Source organism: Homalodisca vitripennis, chromosome 5 (genome assembly GCF_021130785.1).
Source record: "Homalodisca vitripennis isolate AUS2020 chromosome 5, UT_GWSS_2.1, whole genome shotgun sequence".
In the NCBI taxonomy this organism is placed as follows: domain Eukaryota; kingdom Metazoa; phylum Arthropoda; class Insecta; order Hemiptera; family Cicadellidae; genus Homalodisca; species Homalodisca vitripennis.
The window spans coordinates 40,691,574-40,705,992 of NC_060211.1; the positions used below are offsets into that span (position 1 = coordinate 40,691,574).

The 14,419-nt window shown below is 32.4% G+C and overlaps 1 protein-coding gene across 2 annotated transcripts in view; it reads right to left on the minus strand.

The window, feature by feature from the left end:
- The window catches only part of LOC124362054 (DNA polymerase delta catalytic subunit), a 42,521-nt gene that overhangs the window by 1,060 nt on the left and 27,042 nt on the right, over positions 1-14,419 (minus strand). For both annotated transcript variants that reach the window (XM_046816208.1, XM_046816209.1), the window contains 6 exons: positions 11,385-11,522; positions 9,891-10,063; positions 6,318-6,573; positions 3,257-3,386; positions 2,109-2,292; positions 1,010-1,099 (listed from right to left, as the gene is read on the minus strand). In XM_046816208.1, the coding sequence (XP_046672164.1) occupies positions 1,010-1,099; positions 2,109-2,292; positions 3,257-3,386; positions 6,318-6,573; positions 9,891-10,063; positions 11,385-11,522 (971 nt within the window). The remainder of the gene's footprint in view (positions 1-1,009; positions 1,100-2,108; positions 2,293-3,256; positions 3,387-6,317; positions 6,574-9,890; positions 10,064-11,384; positions 11,523-14,419) is intronic.

Sequence of the window (14,419 nt, forward strand, 5' to 3'; positions counted from 1 at the left end):
TGTTCCTCTGAGATCTGTTCTTGAACCTGCTTTATTTAATTTGTATTCATACAGCCTAGACACTAACAGGTCTATGTATAACGTTTGGACCTTTACCACCGTTCAATGAAATAAAAATAATCAGTAACACTAGTTTCGAGATCTGTAATCTGATCTCTTCATCAGGTGGATAACTAACTTAACACATAGCTACAACATAGACTGTCATAATATTGGCAAATATCCGGAAAACCTGTTACCTTCACTAACAGGCCATTGAGAAATTCCAATATCATTCAATATACAGAACACATTTACTTTCAAAACAAATTCTAGTGAAATGAAAAGATTTTAAATATATGGTGAATAGAGTCATTATAACACTTTGAAAAATTAAATGTAAATTTTGAATAAATAAAATTTTATATATTGTAAACTTAATTCGTTAAGTATCTAAGAACAAACCAATTATGTCAAGAGTACAATAATAATTTGATTGAGTACAACATTTTTTTAATATTACTTTGTCTTTTTTTTGTTTTTGTTATATTTTGTTTATTACTAGTTTACTACAAGAAAAAAAGAAATATTTTTACTGCAGGAAAAAACAATTTTAAGTTTTTTACTTTATTTCCTATAATAGTACAAAATGTTATGTTGATTGGTTGGAAAATAAGGATGAAAACATACATACACAACACAATCAACACAGCTACAGTGTCTTGATGATGCAACAGCTGTACGTTACAAAAAAGATGTACATTATACATTACCAACACAACAGCATAAAATATTTGTAGAAAAGTCATAGGACACATATTACCAAAGAAGAATTATGATTCTTCAATGTTTCTTGGCTCATAAACATTAAAACAAAATCGGTCTACATATAGCTTGCTAGTTTTTATGATAAACAGGCTACATGTAACCATCGTCTTCTTGAACAATGTACTTCGTAGGCCATAAATAAGGGGTTACTTTGCTCGTCCTATAAGGGTTAAAGATTGACACACATTGCAATAAGTAATACCTGGAGCAGAGGACCTCCTCATGAAGACTGCCTTGACATCTCTGACACTCAGTCCACAAACGACAAAACCTGGTCTCCATCTCCTGCAACCTGCCGGAACAATCAGAAATTAATTAAACAAATATAACAACTTTACAAACAGTTTGACCTACTCAATAATACACTTTAATAATAAATAGATAGTAATATTTTTGGTTATATACTTAAAAAATAAATACTGTACAAACAAAAAAAGATTTTGATATTTTTAGATTTTTCAAAATATTACTTGTTTTTGTGCACAAAATTTAAAAAAACCATGCTGTTGCTATTATTTTATTTGCAATTTATTTCTCTATATAGAAATACTACTATTTATTTATATAATTTCTCAAAATAAATGTTTTTTTCCAAAACAATGAAAATTCCAAGAATATTGATTTTTCTCTCTCTTGAAGTACACTATGATTTGTATAGTAATTTATTAGTTATTTAAATTTCAATTAATTGTAGAATTGAATTTTTGCTTATGTGTTACAACAATATTAGTCTAACCACTATAAACAACTCCTACTTGAATGCTGAATATTTACAAACACAAAGCAGAATACAATCACCTGTGCGAAGCAATAACTTCAGATCTTACACGTTATCTGGTTGGCCAGACATTGCAGTATAAAGCAAGGTTGTGTAAAGCAATAATATTACGCATCACAAGTTACAAAATACAACCTGAGAGCAATGAAAAATACTACAACATACAAAATTTGAAAATGGATGTAATATATGTGTACAATAAGTTTACTTTAACAGCTTAAAATATTTTTCCAAATATATTTTATTTAGTTTTCTCATTGATTTTATCAATATTTAAAAACATTTTAATGAAAAAAGAGTTTAAAACGGATGGTTTAAACAATAAGTTTAACCTTTGAAAGTTTATCAATGATAAATTTTATTTGTAATAAAATAGTATTTTTTGTTTAACATTTTTTCTCTCTTTAATCTACAATATTTGTCTGCTCTATTTCTTTTTTGAGTTAAAATACAACTGTTATTCTTAAATGATGTACCACAACTTTTAATTCATATAACTAAATGCCATTAACGTAAGACCTACTTATTTAGCTCCTGCATATAGAGCTTGGCCTGGTTAGGTAGACAGTGCTGACACAACGGCTGGTTCTCCTGTTGGGTTGGCAACACTGCCTTGCACCCTAGACACGTCTGTTTCTTGGTAGTGAAGGCAGCAAGAGCTCCCACTTTTGAGGTAACCACTGCTTTTGTTCTCGTGTGGTCTCCCCCTGTAGGGAAGCAATTCATCAGCAATCATACTCCCAGAAGTTCTTAGATAAGTAAACAAAGCTGTTACAAAACAAAATAACTTGCAAGTATATTACAAACTATTTCATAGGTTATGAAACATATTTTATTTAACAGCAAACTTGAACGCAGACATCTCATTGGAACAACTGTTAGCAGCGAGATATGATGGCCAGGCCTAATAGAACACTACAATTCTGTTGATTGATCCTAATTACAATCTCAGTTTGGGTTGTCTATATAGAAAATAAGCAATAAAAGTAAAAACTATCTGTACTATGTTTTTGAATAAAGTGTTACTTATTACTGTTACACTAAATATTCGCTTTAGAACAATGCTTAGAATCCTGCGAATAGTGAAAAGGAAACATTAATTAATTCTTTATGTCTCGTATGCACCCATGTGTACTGACTCGCTAGTGTCCTGTTGGCACACACAGCACGTCTTGCTAGCGATTGCTAAACCAATAAAGTCAGTACTTTATGGAATATAGTGTTGTGTTACGATACAAAATAGTTCATAAAGAGTGGGACAATATCATAGTTGATTTGGTTGTCTTCAGAGTCACTCTGTAATGATTTGATATTTCAAAGCTTTCACCAACTGTTAGTTGTTTAAAAAAAATATGTTATGTTTTCAAATCAGAAATGAGTTTTCAGTGAAGATATATAATTAAATATCTTCATAAAGATAAACTTTAAGATTTATTGAACTGTAGTGAAAGCAACAATGACATAACACGTGTGATTTCATTGGAGGCGTCATATAATTATGTTACTAAAAACTACAATTTAATGGAAAATACCAACGCCAGGAATTGTACTACAGCCCCTGTATGTGACTTGAAAACGCACTGACCTGATTGCTGCCATTTTGAAGTAACATGTAAAAATATTTAATTTTGTTAGCAAGTAATACAAATATTAAGTAAGAACAATACTTACGAAGTAGAATGGACTCTGCCTTGTCACCAAGGATGGGTGAGAATATCCTGAGGAGAGGCTTGGACAGTTGGTTCTCCAAGTAGTATGTGGAGTCTATGGGGATGTTGTTATCCAATACATATATGGGGTCCTGGACACACACTTGAAATGTAGGTAAAACCATAACAGTAAGTAACTTTTTGTGATTCAATGTTTATTGAAAAAATTAAATTCGGCTATTGCCATTTATACAAATTTAATTAATGTAAATAAAAGTTGTTTGACAGGTATTTGGTTTTCCGATCATATATTAGTTTGGTTATTTAAACGTATATGTGACAGATACAGCCATTTACAAAATAATTGAATCGTAAAAAGTAAGGGCTCTGTGGTGTAATGGTAGCACATTTACCCGGCAAGTGAGAGATCAGGGTTTGAGTACTGGCGGAGCAAGTACTTTTTGTGATTCAATGTTTATTGAAAAAATTAAATTCGGCTATTGCCTCAAAAAGTGTTTGTACAAATTTAATTAATGTAAGTAACTTTAGTAATATGTTTTCAATTATTTTTAATGATTAACTAGATGAGCATAAATACACAACTGAGCGTTCTGTACAAATTGAGATTAGTACCATTGGAAAATCCTCTTTTTGAATTGCAGAAGCATTACCAAGAAGCATAAAAACCGGTAAACTAAAATCTGTACTTTAAAAACTTTTAGAATTATAGCTAAAAATAAATAATAATGAATTTAGAAAAACCTAGTGTATAATTGATCAAAATACCTTAATTTACAATATTTTCATTTATTTTACAATTAAAAAAATTTTAAACAATGCAAATTATACAAAAACGAAAGAAAGGAAAACAAAAAGCCATGAATAAAATCAATAATACATTAATATATTTTTTATGAAAGGGTAACAATTCTCACCTTCTGGTAGTTACTTCTTAAACAAACTTTTTCAAATGTAATTTACTTATTAAATATAGAATTTAATCTACAATCAATTTAACTTTTTAACTGTGAATTTTGAATTGAAGGTGTTGTAACCACAATTTAGTTATTTTAGCCTTTGGTGAAGTGTAGAACTCCTTTTTTCAACCTCTTACTATAATTATCATTGAGCAGATCGGATCCTCTGACAATCGGTTCCACCAGATCTTGAAATATATATCTGGTTTCAATTTCAACTTCTGAATCTGATTGTAAATAAAACTGGTAAAATGAAAGTTTGTACCAATCCATTTCAGCTTTAACTGTAGATTTTTATTTTGCGCTTACTAAAACCACTAATTATTGTGCCTATATCAGGGATGCTACTTATGTTTCTGGCCTAATGATAAAAATACAAGAATTAAAGGACAAAATTGGTTTTATTGTTTTTCAAAATATTCTCCGTGAAGATTGATACACTTGTGCATGCATTGGAACAAATTTTCAAAGCATTTTTTCCACTCCGATTCAGGTACTTCTAAAATATGGTTTTGAATGCAACAACAGCTTTTTAATTTTTATGAAACCGTTACCCACTTAGTTTTTTCTTGATGTTCAGGAACAAAAATAAGTCATTAGGTGTCAAGTCAGGGCTGTACGGTGGATGACCCATCAATTCAATGTTTTGTCCTGTTAAAAACTCCGTTGTTTCAGTCAATCTGTGGCAGATCGCATTGTCATGATGAAGGATGATATGTATTTTTCCTTGACTTTTCCCAAAGTTTCTTAAAGACTTCTTGCAAACAAATAGTGATATACCATTCTTAATTGACTATACTATGTTGCTCTAATGGCAAAGTTGCCGCATGACTGGTAATGCTGAAAAAACATGTAACCATTCGCTTTGATTTGCTTCTTCCATGAACAACTTTGGTTGGATTTGGTTCATCTTAAAAGACCCATACACTGGTTTGCTACTTTGTTTCAGGATCTTTTGATGCACCTTGAGCAAATTTTGTTCAACATTTTTTTGCACCAATCAATACGAGCCTCTTTTTGAGCGTTTGTCAGGTAATGCAAAATCTTATTGATGCTTGTCATACTAATGCCTAAAGATGCCTCAATTTTACGATATGTCACATGACAATTATGCTTTATCAGCTCAAGCACAGCATCAATGATTTCTTTCACAACAACCGATGTTTGACGACCTTCAAGGAGTTCGTCCTGGTGTGACGTCAGCCATGATAACCACCACCATTACCTGGTGTGATTCATTATACCAGTTTTTTAAGTTGCTATAGGAAGGCGCTTCATTACCATATAAGGAATTACGTTCATCTGTGCACTCTTGTTGTGTTAGGCCACATCAAAAGTTATGAATAATTATTGCAAGAGAATGTTACAGATTTAATTCCATTTTCACCTTAGGTCAATCGTGTTAATAACACTAATAACAATGAAATAACAATTGTTCTGGTTGTTATGTTTAACAATGTGAACTTTGCACTGGAAATGTCAAGTGGTGCTTAGCAACAATCAGTGTTACTAAGGCGATAAACACAAATAGCAGCCCTCGTATTAGGTGTATGACAAAAGACTGTGCCTCATCAATTTCGTGTTGATTTTGTACCGCGATTGTTCATGATAACTAAAATTCCATTTTGGGATTGCTGATGGCCGAGCGGTCTAAGATCCTCTCTGTGGCTTTAACACTTATTATCAGTACCATCAATCTTTTACTGTATCAAACCTCCCCTTATCCTGCTTGATAAGATTCTCGCACAGGCCAGTGGCCTATTAGAATAGACAGAATAAGCCTTAAAAGAAGATTAACCTCTCCTTTAAATTAACTCTGTCCGTAAGATTATTATTTCTACAGAGTTTCTTGTTTGTAATAAAACTATCTGTGTTTTGTCAAAGTCAAGTGTTTACTTGCACTAATCATACAAGTGCCAATACAGACTGGTATTCATACAGTGTCAAATTTCATTCTCAAAGTTAAATTAGTTTTCACGTAGGAGTTTATTTTATATCCATCTAAAGAAACAAGGATATTAATCAGAAATACCAAATTTTAATTCATTAATTAAAAAGTGTCATTCCTCTTGGGGTTTCAAAAAATATTTTCAGTTTGGTACTAACCTCGGCTTTCTGGTATGCAGGTGTGCCCTTGCTAGCAGCTATGATGACGTAGGGTACTCTGTCCCCTAGCTTGGGTGCATTGCCAGGGTCTCTCTTCCTCATTTTATGTGCCAACTCTACATGAGCCTGCTTGGCTGTATAGTCCTTGTCTTGCTTAGTCAGCTCCTTGGTGATCACCAGCTGCGAGATATCGATACGGTTGCATAGCAAGTCGCTGATCACTTGCTTGGCATATGCCACAGCTCCATCTGGATTCCTGAGACACATACCTTTTCTTTAAATTTCTTCCAAACAATATCAATTAATATCAGTACCTTGAATCACAATGAAAGTTAAATTTGGTATTAAATATTGATATAGCAGTATTTATATAATGTTTCATAGTCCTCAAATGCAAAATGAATTATAAGGGTGTACAAGTAGTCAAATTTGTTGTTAAATCCAATACCAAACCCTTTTAAATTGATTAATTTAAAATATGAAAAGTTAAAAATAGCTGACAGACACACTTGCATTGTAGATGTTTTAAGCCTGTTGAAATCCATAAGTTTTAATGATTTAACTAGGTTGGGTAAAATACTACAGTAAAAAAAGATAATGATTTATAAATTAACACATATTTTTCATACCAATTTTTAAAATCATGCTATAAGAATAAGATTTTTTAAGAATATCAGAGTGCATTAACCATATTAACACATTACATAAATCCAGATTGATAAATTATTTCTAGTTAAAACTGTTGGTATCAACAAAAAACAAACTAAAATAAAATTATACGAAAAAAGTACATTTTAAAGTAAAAAAATTAATTTTGACTAAAAGATGGGATAACTATTGCCCTTATTAAAACATTATCAAATGTCATAACGTATTTAAAAAAAAATAACTTGTATATTTATTAAACGTAATTGAAACTGAACACTTAATAAATTTTGACAGTAACAAGCAGAACACTAATATCTAATATGACAGCTAAACACTAAAGACACCTGTTTCCTGCCCTTTAACAACTACCATGACAGATATATAAAAAACCTAAGCGAGGGTTAAAACTTCTTCATCAGTGATAGATGACTGGTTAAGATAAATTCGTTTGTTTGATTTCAATTCAGTATTGTTTTGTGTAGAAATATATTCCATTAAATATTAAATACCTAAAGTACAGAACAATTATTTCCATTTTATACTGATTTTAAACCCATCACGGATTGATATATTTGACAGGGCATATACAGGGTGACTGCCGGGAACCGGACGAATTTGCAACAGCTGTTACATTGTTGTTACACGTTCTAGGGAGATTGAGGTTATGTCATTGTTTTGAGTGAGCTTTACCATTTTAGTCACGATGGATCAGTGGTCAGTTCAGCATCGTGTTTTTGCATATGACACATTTATTAAAAATGGCGAATCCGTTATCAAAACACAGCGTATCTTCCGACGCCACTTTAATATTGCGTGAAATGACACGGTTCCAAGCCGGAATACATTGCTAAGATGGGTGCACAAGTTCAGAACAACAGGAACAGTATCAAAGAAAAAGCCACCCGGTCCAGCAAGAACAGTGAGAACACCAGACAACATCGCTAGAGTGAGAACTGCTTTGATGAGGAGCCCGGGTCGCTCTGCACGAAGATAGCACAAGAGCTACGCATGAAGCGCGATTCTGTCAGAATAATTTTAAAATCAGATTTGAAATTTCATCCCTATAAAATACAGGTGGTACAGCAACTGAAAGAGAGGGACTATGGACAAAGAGAAGATTTCGCAGTACGTATGCAGGTGTTGTTTACTGATAATCCTGATGTAATGATGTTAATGAGCGACGAAGCTCACTTCCACTTAAACGGTTCAGTGAACAAACAAAACTTACGATATTGGGCTCCTGAAAATCCATGTAACTTTCATGAAAAACCACTCCACTCTCCAAAAGTAACGGTTTGGTGTGCTGTAGGCCACTTTGGGATAATTGGTCCGTATTTTTTTGAGGAAAATGGAGTCACAGTGACAGTGAATTCTGCACGCTATGTTCACATGTTGGAAACATATCTCAAGCTACAACTTCGGAGGCGATGAATAAACGTGAAAAATGTTTACTTCCAACAAGATGGGGCTACAGCGCATACTGCCGCTGCATCGATGCGAGTTGTGAAGAAGATGTTCCCTGGCAAGTTGATTTCACGTTTTGGTGACGTGCCGTGGCCGCCGAGGTCACCAGATTTGTCGCCCTGTGACTATTTCTTATGGGGGTATTTGAAAGCTCGTGTCTATGTTCACAAACCACGAACATTATTGCAGCTAAAAGATGCAATCACCGAAGAGGTGAATTTGATTGGACAAGACATGTTGATGAGAGTGCGTAATGATTTTCTCCAGAGGTTGGAAACCTGTATCCAGGTTAACGGCCATCACATGCATGATATCATCTTTAAGAAATAAACCCAAACTAGGATAAAAGGTTCCATAAAACATATGTTTTTTGAAATGGTATGTTTTCACCAATATATATTCCACAATTAAATAATTTTACTATATAAAATAAGGTTGTACTATTCATTTAAAATACGTCCGGTTCCCGGCAGTCACCCTTTACCAGCGGTCACAAATTAATTTGCATTTCGGCATCAAAACATTAATATAGCACCGTATCGAACCGTCCTGTGTTTATATTATTATTATTTATAGTATTATAATGAACAGCAAATAATAATAAGTACAACGGATTCCTTAAAACGCAGAACTGGTTGCTGTGGTAAAAACAGCTGAAAGAAATAATAGATCAGGCGGTCAATAATAGTTTAAGAAATGCGGTTGTACAATAGAAAAGACCATAGTAATCATTCAAAACTGCTATTTCAATGTTATATTCATTCTAGGGGTACTTGAATACCCAGCATTTAGAATCAAATATGAATAGTTGTCTATTATCTTATCATGCAGTAGCTGTGCCTGGCTCACGAGCTTAGGTCACAAAAGGGATCCGCTTTTACCACCAACTAGTTCTAATAATAATTTGTAGACTGCGTGAGCATCATTACTAGTATAATAAATGTTTGCAACAAACATCTTTCAGTTTTTGAAATATGTTTGCAAATACAGTTGTATGTAGAAGTTGAAGAATCAGCTGAATTTACTCTCCACTGTGTAGCACTACTGATCTATTTTTTCAGCTGTTTTTACAACAGCAACTAGTTCTGCATTTTAGGGTATCCGTTGTGTTTATTATTATTTTCTGTTAATTATAATACTTTAAATAATAATAATATAAACACATGATGATTCGATACAGTGATTTTTTTAATGAGATCATGGACCTTTTTGTGAAATTATCCTCTCCTCTCCTCCCTTACTAATGAGCCACAGGACAATAAGAGTTCTTATCAAACAGAATAAGGGGAGAAGTCGTTCATATTGGGAGATGGGACAGGACTGTTAAAAACTATAAGTTTATAGACAAGATTTCAACCTCCTCCCTCCACTACTACTCACTACTTCAGACCCAGATTCTGACGCTTAGAAAGTGTTGCTACAGGCTCTCAGTATAACCCAAGTATAAAACACGTGTATAACCTCTCAATGAGCAATTTCTGCAAACACATGTTGATCATGTTGGAGACAAGAGGTGAGTTATCACGCCGCACAGTCTCCAGCCCCTTGCAGTCCATCTTGTCGTATGTGTCCGTCTTGGTGAAGTAGAGTCCGGCGTAGCGTTTCTTGTTTATCAACAGGTACGGGAAGTACACCTGCACAGATAAACCTGATATACGCTCCACAATATTTATGACAGGACTGCGTTAAACAGGATGAATACTTCAATATGTTACAAATTCCTAGTTATCAACTCCAGGACTCGTCTCAAGACTCATTAATTTACCAAAAGGCAATAAATAAAATGTAACAGTACACCACTTCCTGTCCATTTTCAATTGCAAATTTGCATAAGTTATAAAATAAAAACAATTGTTGGTTAAAATACAAAAGTAGCTTTTTTATTGCTATACCATATTTTGCAAATAAAAGGATATTTATTAGTTTTATAAATACTTTAATGAGGTACCCTACCCTATACATAATACTGGCATGGTGGGAAGAGTTTAATGAATGCAAAGTAATAATGAATGAGTTGAATTCAGCTCAATTTCACATTCCGCTTAGTGCATTATCTGAGATTTGGCAATGTCACAGACTGACTCTCGGAATATGGAGTCCACGTCCGTCTAAAGGGACGCAGTCTGACAGTCTCAGATCTCAGAAGCACTGCACCAAAAGAAAGGTGAAATGGAAACTAGGTATCCAACAAGGTATCTATATTATTAAAAGATTGTTTTAATTTTCAGACGATTTTAGGTATAAAAAATTAATACTTCATATTCAAATTGGGTATCAACTGAAAGCTCTTACCCTTTATAGATAAACCGCTCGCAAAGAAACCTGCGCAGACGCAAATATCTGAGCAGCCGCACACAGGAGTGGCCCCCCTCCATTGATGGAGGGTGGGACAAATATCTCCTCATCTCTGTTTGTGTGTCGGCCTATATAAGTGTTCGCAGTCCAAGCGTAAAATATTAATTGAACAGACTAATGTAGCCACAGACTTATCCAGGGAGCTTGCATTTTGGTGTGAGGTTAGCCGTGCAGAGGCATTGGCAAGGTCAGGGGAAAGGCGAGTGCCGAGCAGTGGTGGGGATACTGGGAGAGGGCGGTGGAAGGATATTTACCCCACCCTGCGTGAACTGAAATCGCCCAGTATCTTTTTGTAAGCGGTTGATCTATAGATGTGCCGAAGGTGGATTTGAAATAATCAACTCTAGGTCTCTGCTCCATGGGCTTCCAAAATTCCAATGGTAATCTTATAAGGAAATACTACCTAATTTCATGAGCATGTTCTTGTTGATCACAGAATCATGCAAATCTACTTTCTTCAATTAAGATTTTTTAAATTCAAAATAAGGTCCAAATTTTACTTAATCTCTTCTTATATACATTTTTAACTCACAGAAATTCTAAACAAGCAAAGCATATCAAATAAAGAACAAATAATGACAAAAAACAAATCAAACAGACCTTTTCAAATTCAAGTTTGATGGGTTTGATGAACTTGGAGGACACATAGTCAGCTGCCTCCTGTCCCAACTTCATTGCCTCCTCCAGACTGCTCACTCCGAACTTGACCATCACAGAGTCAGTGTCACCGTAGATTACCTTCACACAATACATACGGAAGTCACTCAAATGTATTATATAAAATATTTTAATATTTAAATAAAAAAAAAATGCCCCTTTGACAAACTCCGAGAAAGGTTAGGCAAAGTGAAGTACAAACCAATTCAGCTTTAAAAATCAAGTATATTTTAAAAACTACAATAATTACCTGTAGAAGTTCAACCAAAAGTACTATCTTATGAAACCACTTTATGCTACTACAAAAATTAAAGCTTTTTGGTCTACATCTAAGTTGCAAAAGCACTTACATAGATTACTGCATTACTAAATATGTAATAACAAACAAAATTATCATTTGAAAATTTTATTATACAATCTCAAAATAGATTTCTAATTTTAAAAAATTTTAGAAAAAAAATATTTGTAATATTATAATATGACACATTTAAACTAAAATTAAATTTTATAAACGTAAATCAGCACAAAACCCTATTTTTCATGTTTAGAAACATCAGATGCTACAGAAATGCTATGTATGATATTGGTGTCGATAAATTAAAATAATTATTACAGATTAACAGCTTGTAACACATATATATTCCAATTCCAAAATTTTCATCAATATTCTTAACCCTTAGCGAGCCACAAATAAATAACCAAAACTACTCCTAAGAGCCATACACCTTAAAAATAAAAAAATTCCCACATAACAAAACCAATTTTTTTTTATAATTCTTATAACATAAGAGGTTAAAAATTGACAAAATATTTTTTTTCACTCTTTATTGTTAATTTACAGCCAAAAAATGGTAAAATCATAATTTCACTGAAAAAATTTAATTTTGACATTCTATGTGTTCATATATAAAATTAACAATATTTGAACACAATTATTGTAATATTTTACAAAAAAACAAGCATATAGTAATTTTTATTTAGAGAAAATATAAAGAATGTGGTAAAAATATAATATATATATATATATATATATATATATATATATATATCCTTCAATAAGAATAGAAAAGAATAGAAAAAAGGAACTAAAAATTCTCTATCTATTTCGTCATAAGACATTTTCCAAGAGATATACAGAAGGTGAATAAGCAAATATCCGTCTTTATGTGTTTTTGTGTTATCTATAGATGGTCGATGTGTTTTAAAGAACCAGGGGACACCTAAAAACAAAAATCCATGTCCAAAGATACAAATCCAATGCAATCATTACATACTCCAAGCTGCCATCCTGGTTTATCGTTAAAAAATCTATTCCAAAAAGTCTAACTATTAGAAGCAAAACAGACTCTGCCTAATAAACATGATTATTATTGTCACACAGCACTGAAAAATTAAAAAATGTTTTTAGAAATAGAGGGTATCCTAACAAAAATGTAAATGATAACATGCAAAAAATTAAAAAACGTCTACTCCCTAGGAATTATAAAAAACCAAGGGAAAATTTACTTACCACCTATCATCCAGGGCTATACAAATTAATGGTATAATAAAAACTGGCACACAATATTCTAACAAAAGCTTCACCTGTAAACCCAAAATATATTTCACTAATTCCACCTAAAAGTAATTTTTAAAAAAAAGGCCTCAAAATTTGAAAAAACCATATTAGTAAGACCAAAACTACCTCTGATAGCTAAACCTCAAAATTTAAAAAAAACAAACCTTTTTGTGGGCATGTGAAAGCCCCTGTTTTAAAAAAAAAAAAAAAAAAAAAAAAAAAAAAAAAGCCTCGCTTGCAAAACATGTAATTTAATAATAAGTTCAAAAACATTTCCTGAGCAGCACAAACGAAAAGGAATTATCTACTAATTGGTAAAATGACCCCCCCTTGTGAATCTTTCCAGCAATTGTTTATTTACCAATTGTCCATGTAAAGAACCCCTGTCCGAAGACTACATTGGTCAGACTATAACTCCATTGTGCACTTAGAATGAACAAAAATCTGCAGCGATAAAAAAAACAAATCATTGAAATTAAATTCTAAATCCTATTTCGGCCACGCAATGGAGCATAACAAAAAATTCGATGAAGCTTTTTTCTCTAAAAAAGTAATTAAACAAAATTCAGAACACCCCATAAACTTAAATAAATTATTTATAGAAATAGCTTCATCAGAGGTGCTACAACTAACATCTCCCCCGATGGTCCTAAAAAAATTTTGATGGATAACGATAGCAAGTATGTATAAATTAACATGTTTTACAAATTTTAATTTATAACTTTAATATTCCTTGTAATAAGCAAAATTATTTACTCTTTTGTACGTATATTCAAAATTAGTTTTAATTAACATATGATGTTTCTTTTTGTTTATTTATTTTTTTGTTGATATATTTGCTTATTCAACCTTCTTATATCTCTTGAAAATGGGTTCTTATGAACGAAATATAAGAATTTTTATTATGTTCTTTTTCTGTCTATTCTTTTCCTATTTCTATTGGAAGATAACATAACCCACTTGGGATTTTTCAATCAAGCATTTCCACGTTAAAGAAAGCCATTTGGTAAATATACCTTTCTTATATACAATAACTTTTTCCTACTTCTTTAAAACTTTACTCTTATTCCTTATCTTTTTTTTTTTTTTCAAATTTCCTTTATAATAAAAACAAAACATAATGAACTCAAGCAAGTCATCATTTGTAAAAACAATAACGATATCCCACTTAAAAAAAAAGATGGGCCGTATTACAACTGTCATATTTTGTTTTTAAGTGCATGTTTTGAACTTTGGTATTACTACTCCCGCATGGACTACCGTCCAAAATTTTCCCATTTTCTGCTCTTCCTTGCTCCTTCCAAGTGTGCACAAACGAAAATTAAAGTATTTCCTACACGAACTAGTTTGTTTTTTTGAGCTTCACAAATCTAGTTCCTACAACTTATTATAAGGATTTGTTTAAAAAAGAACACAAACA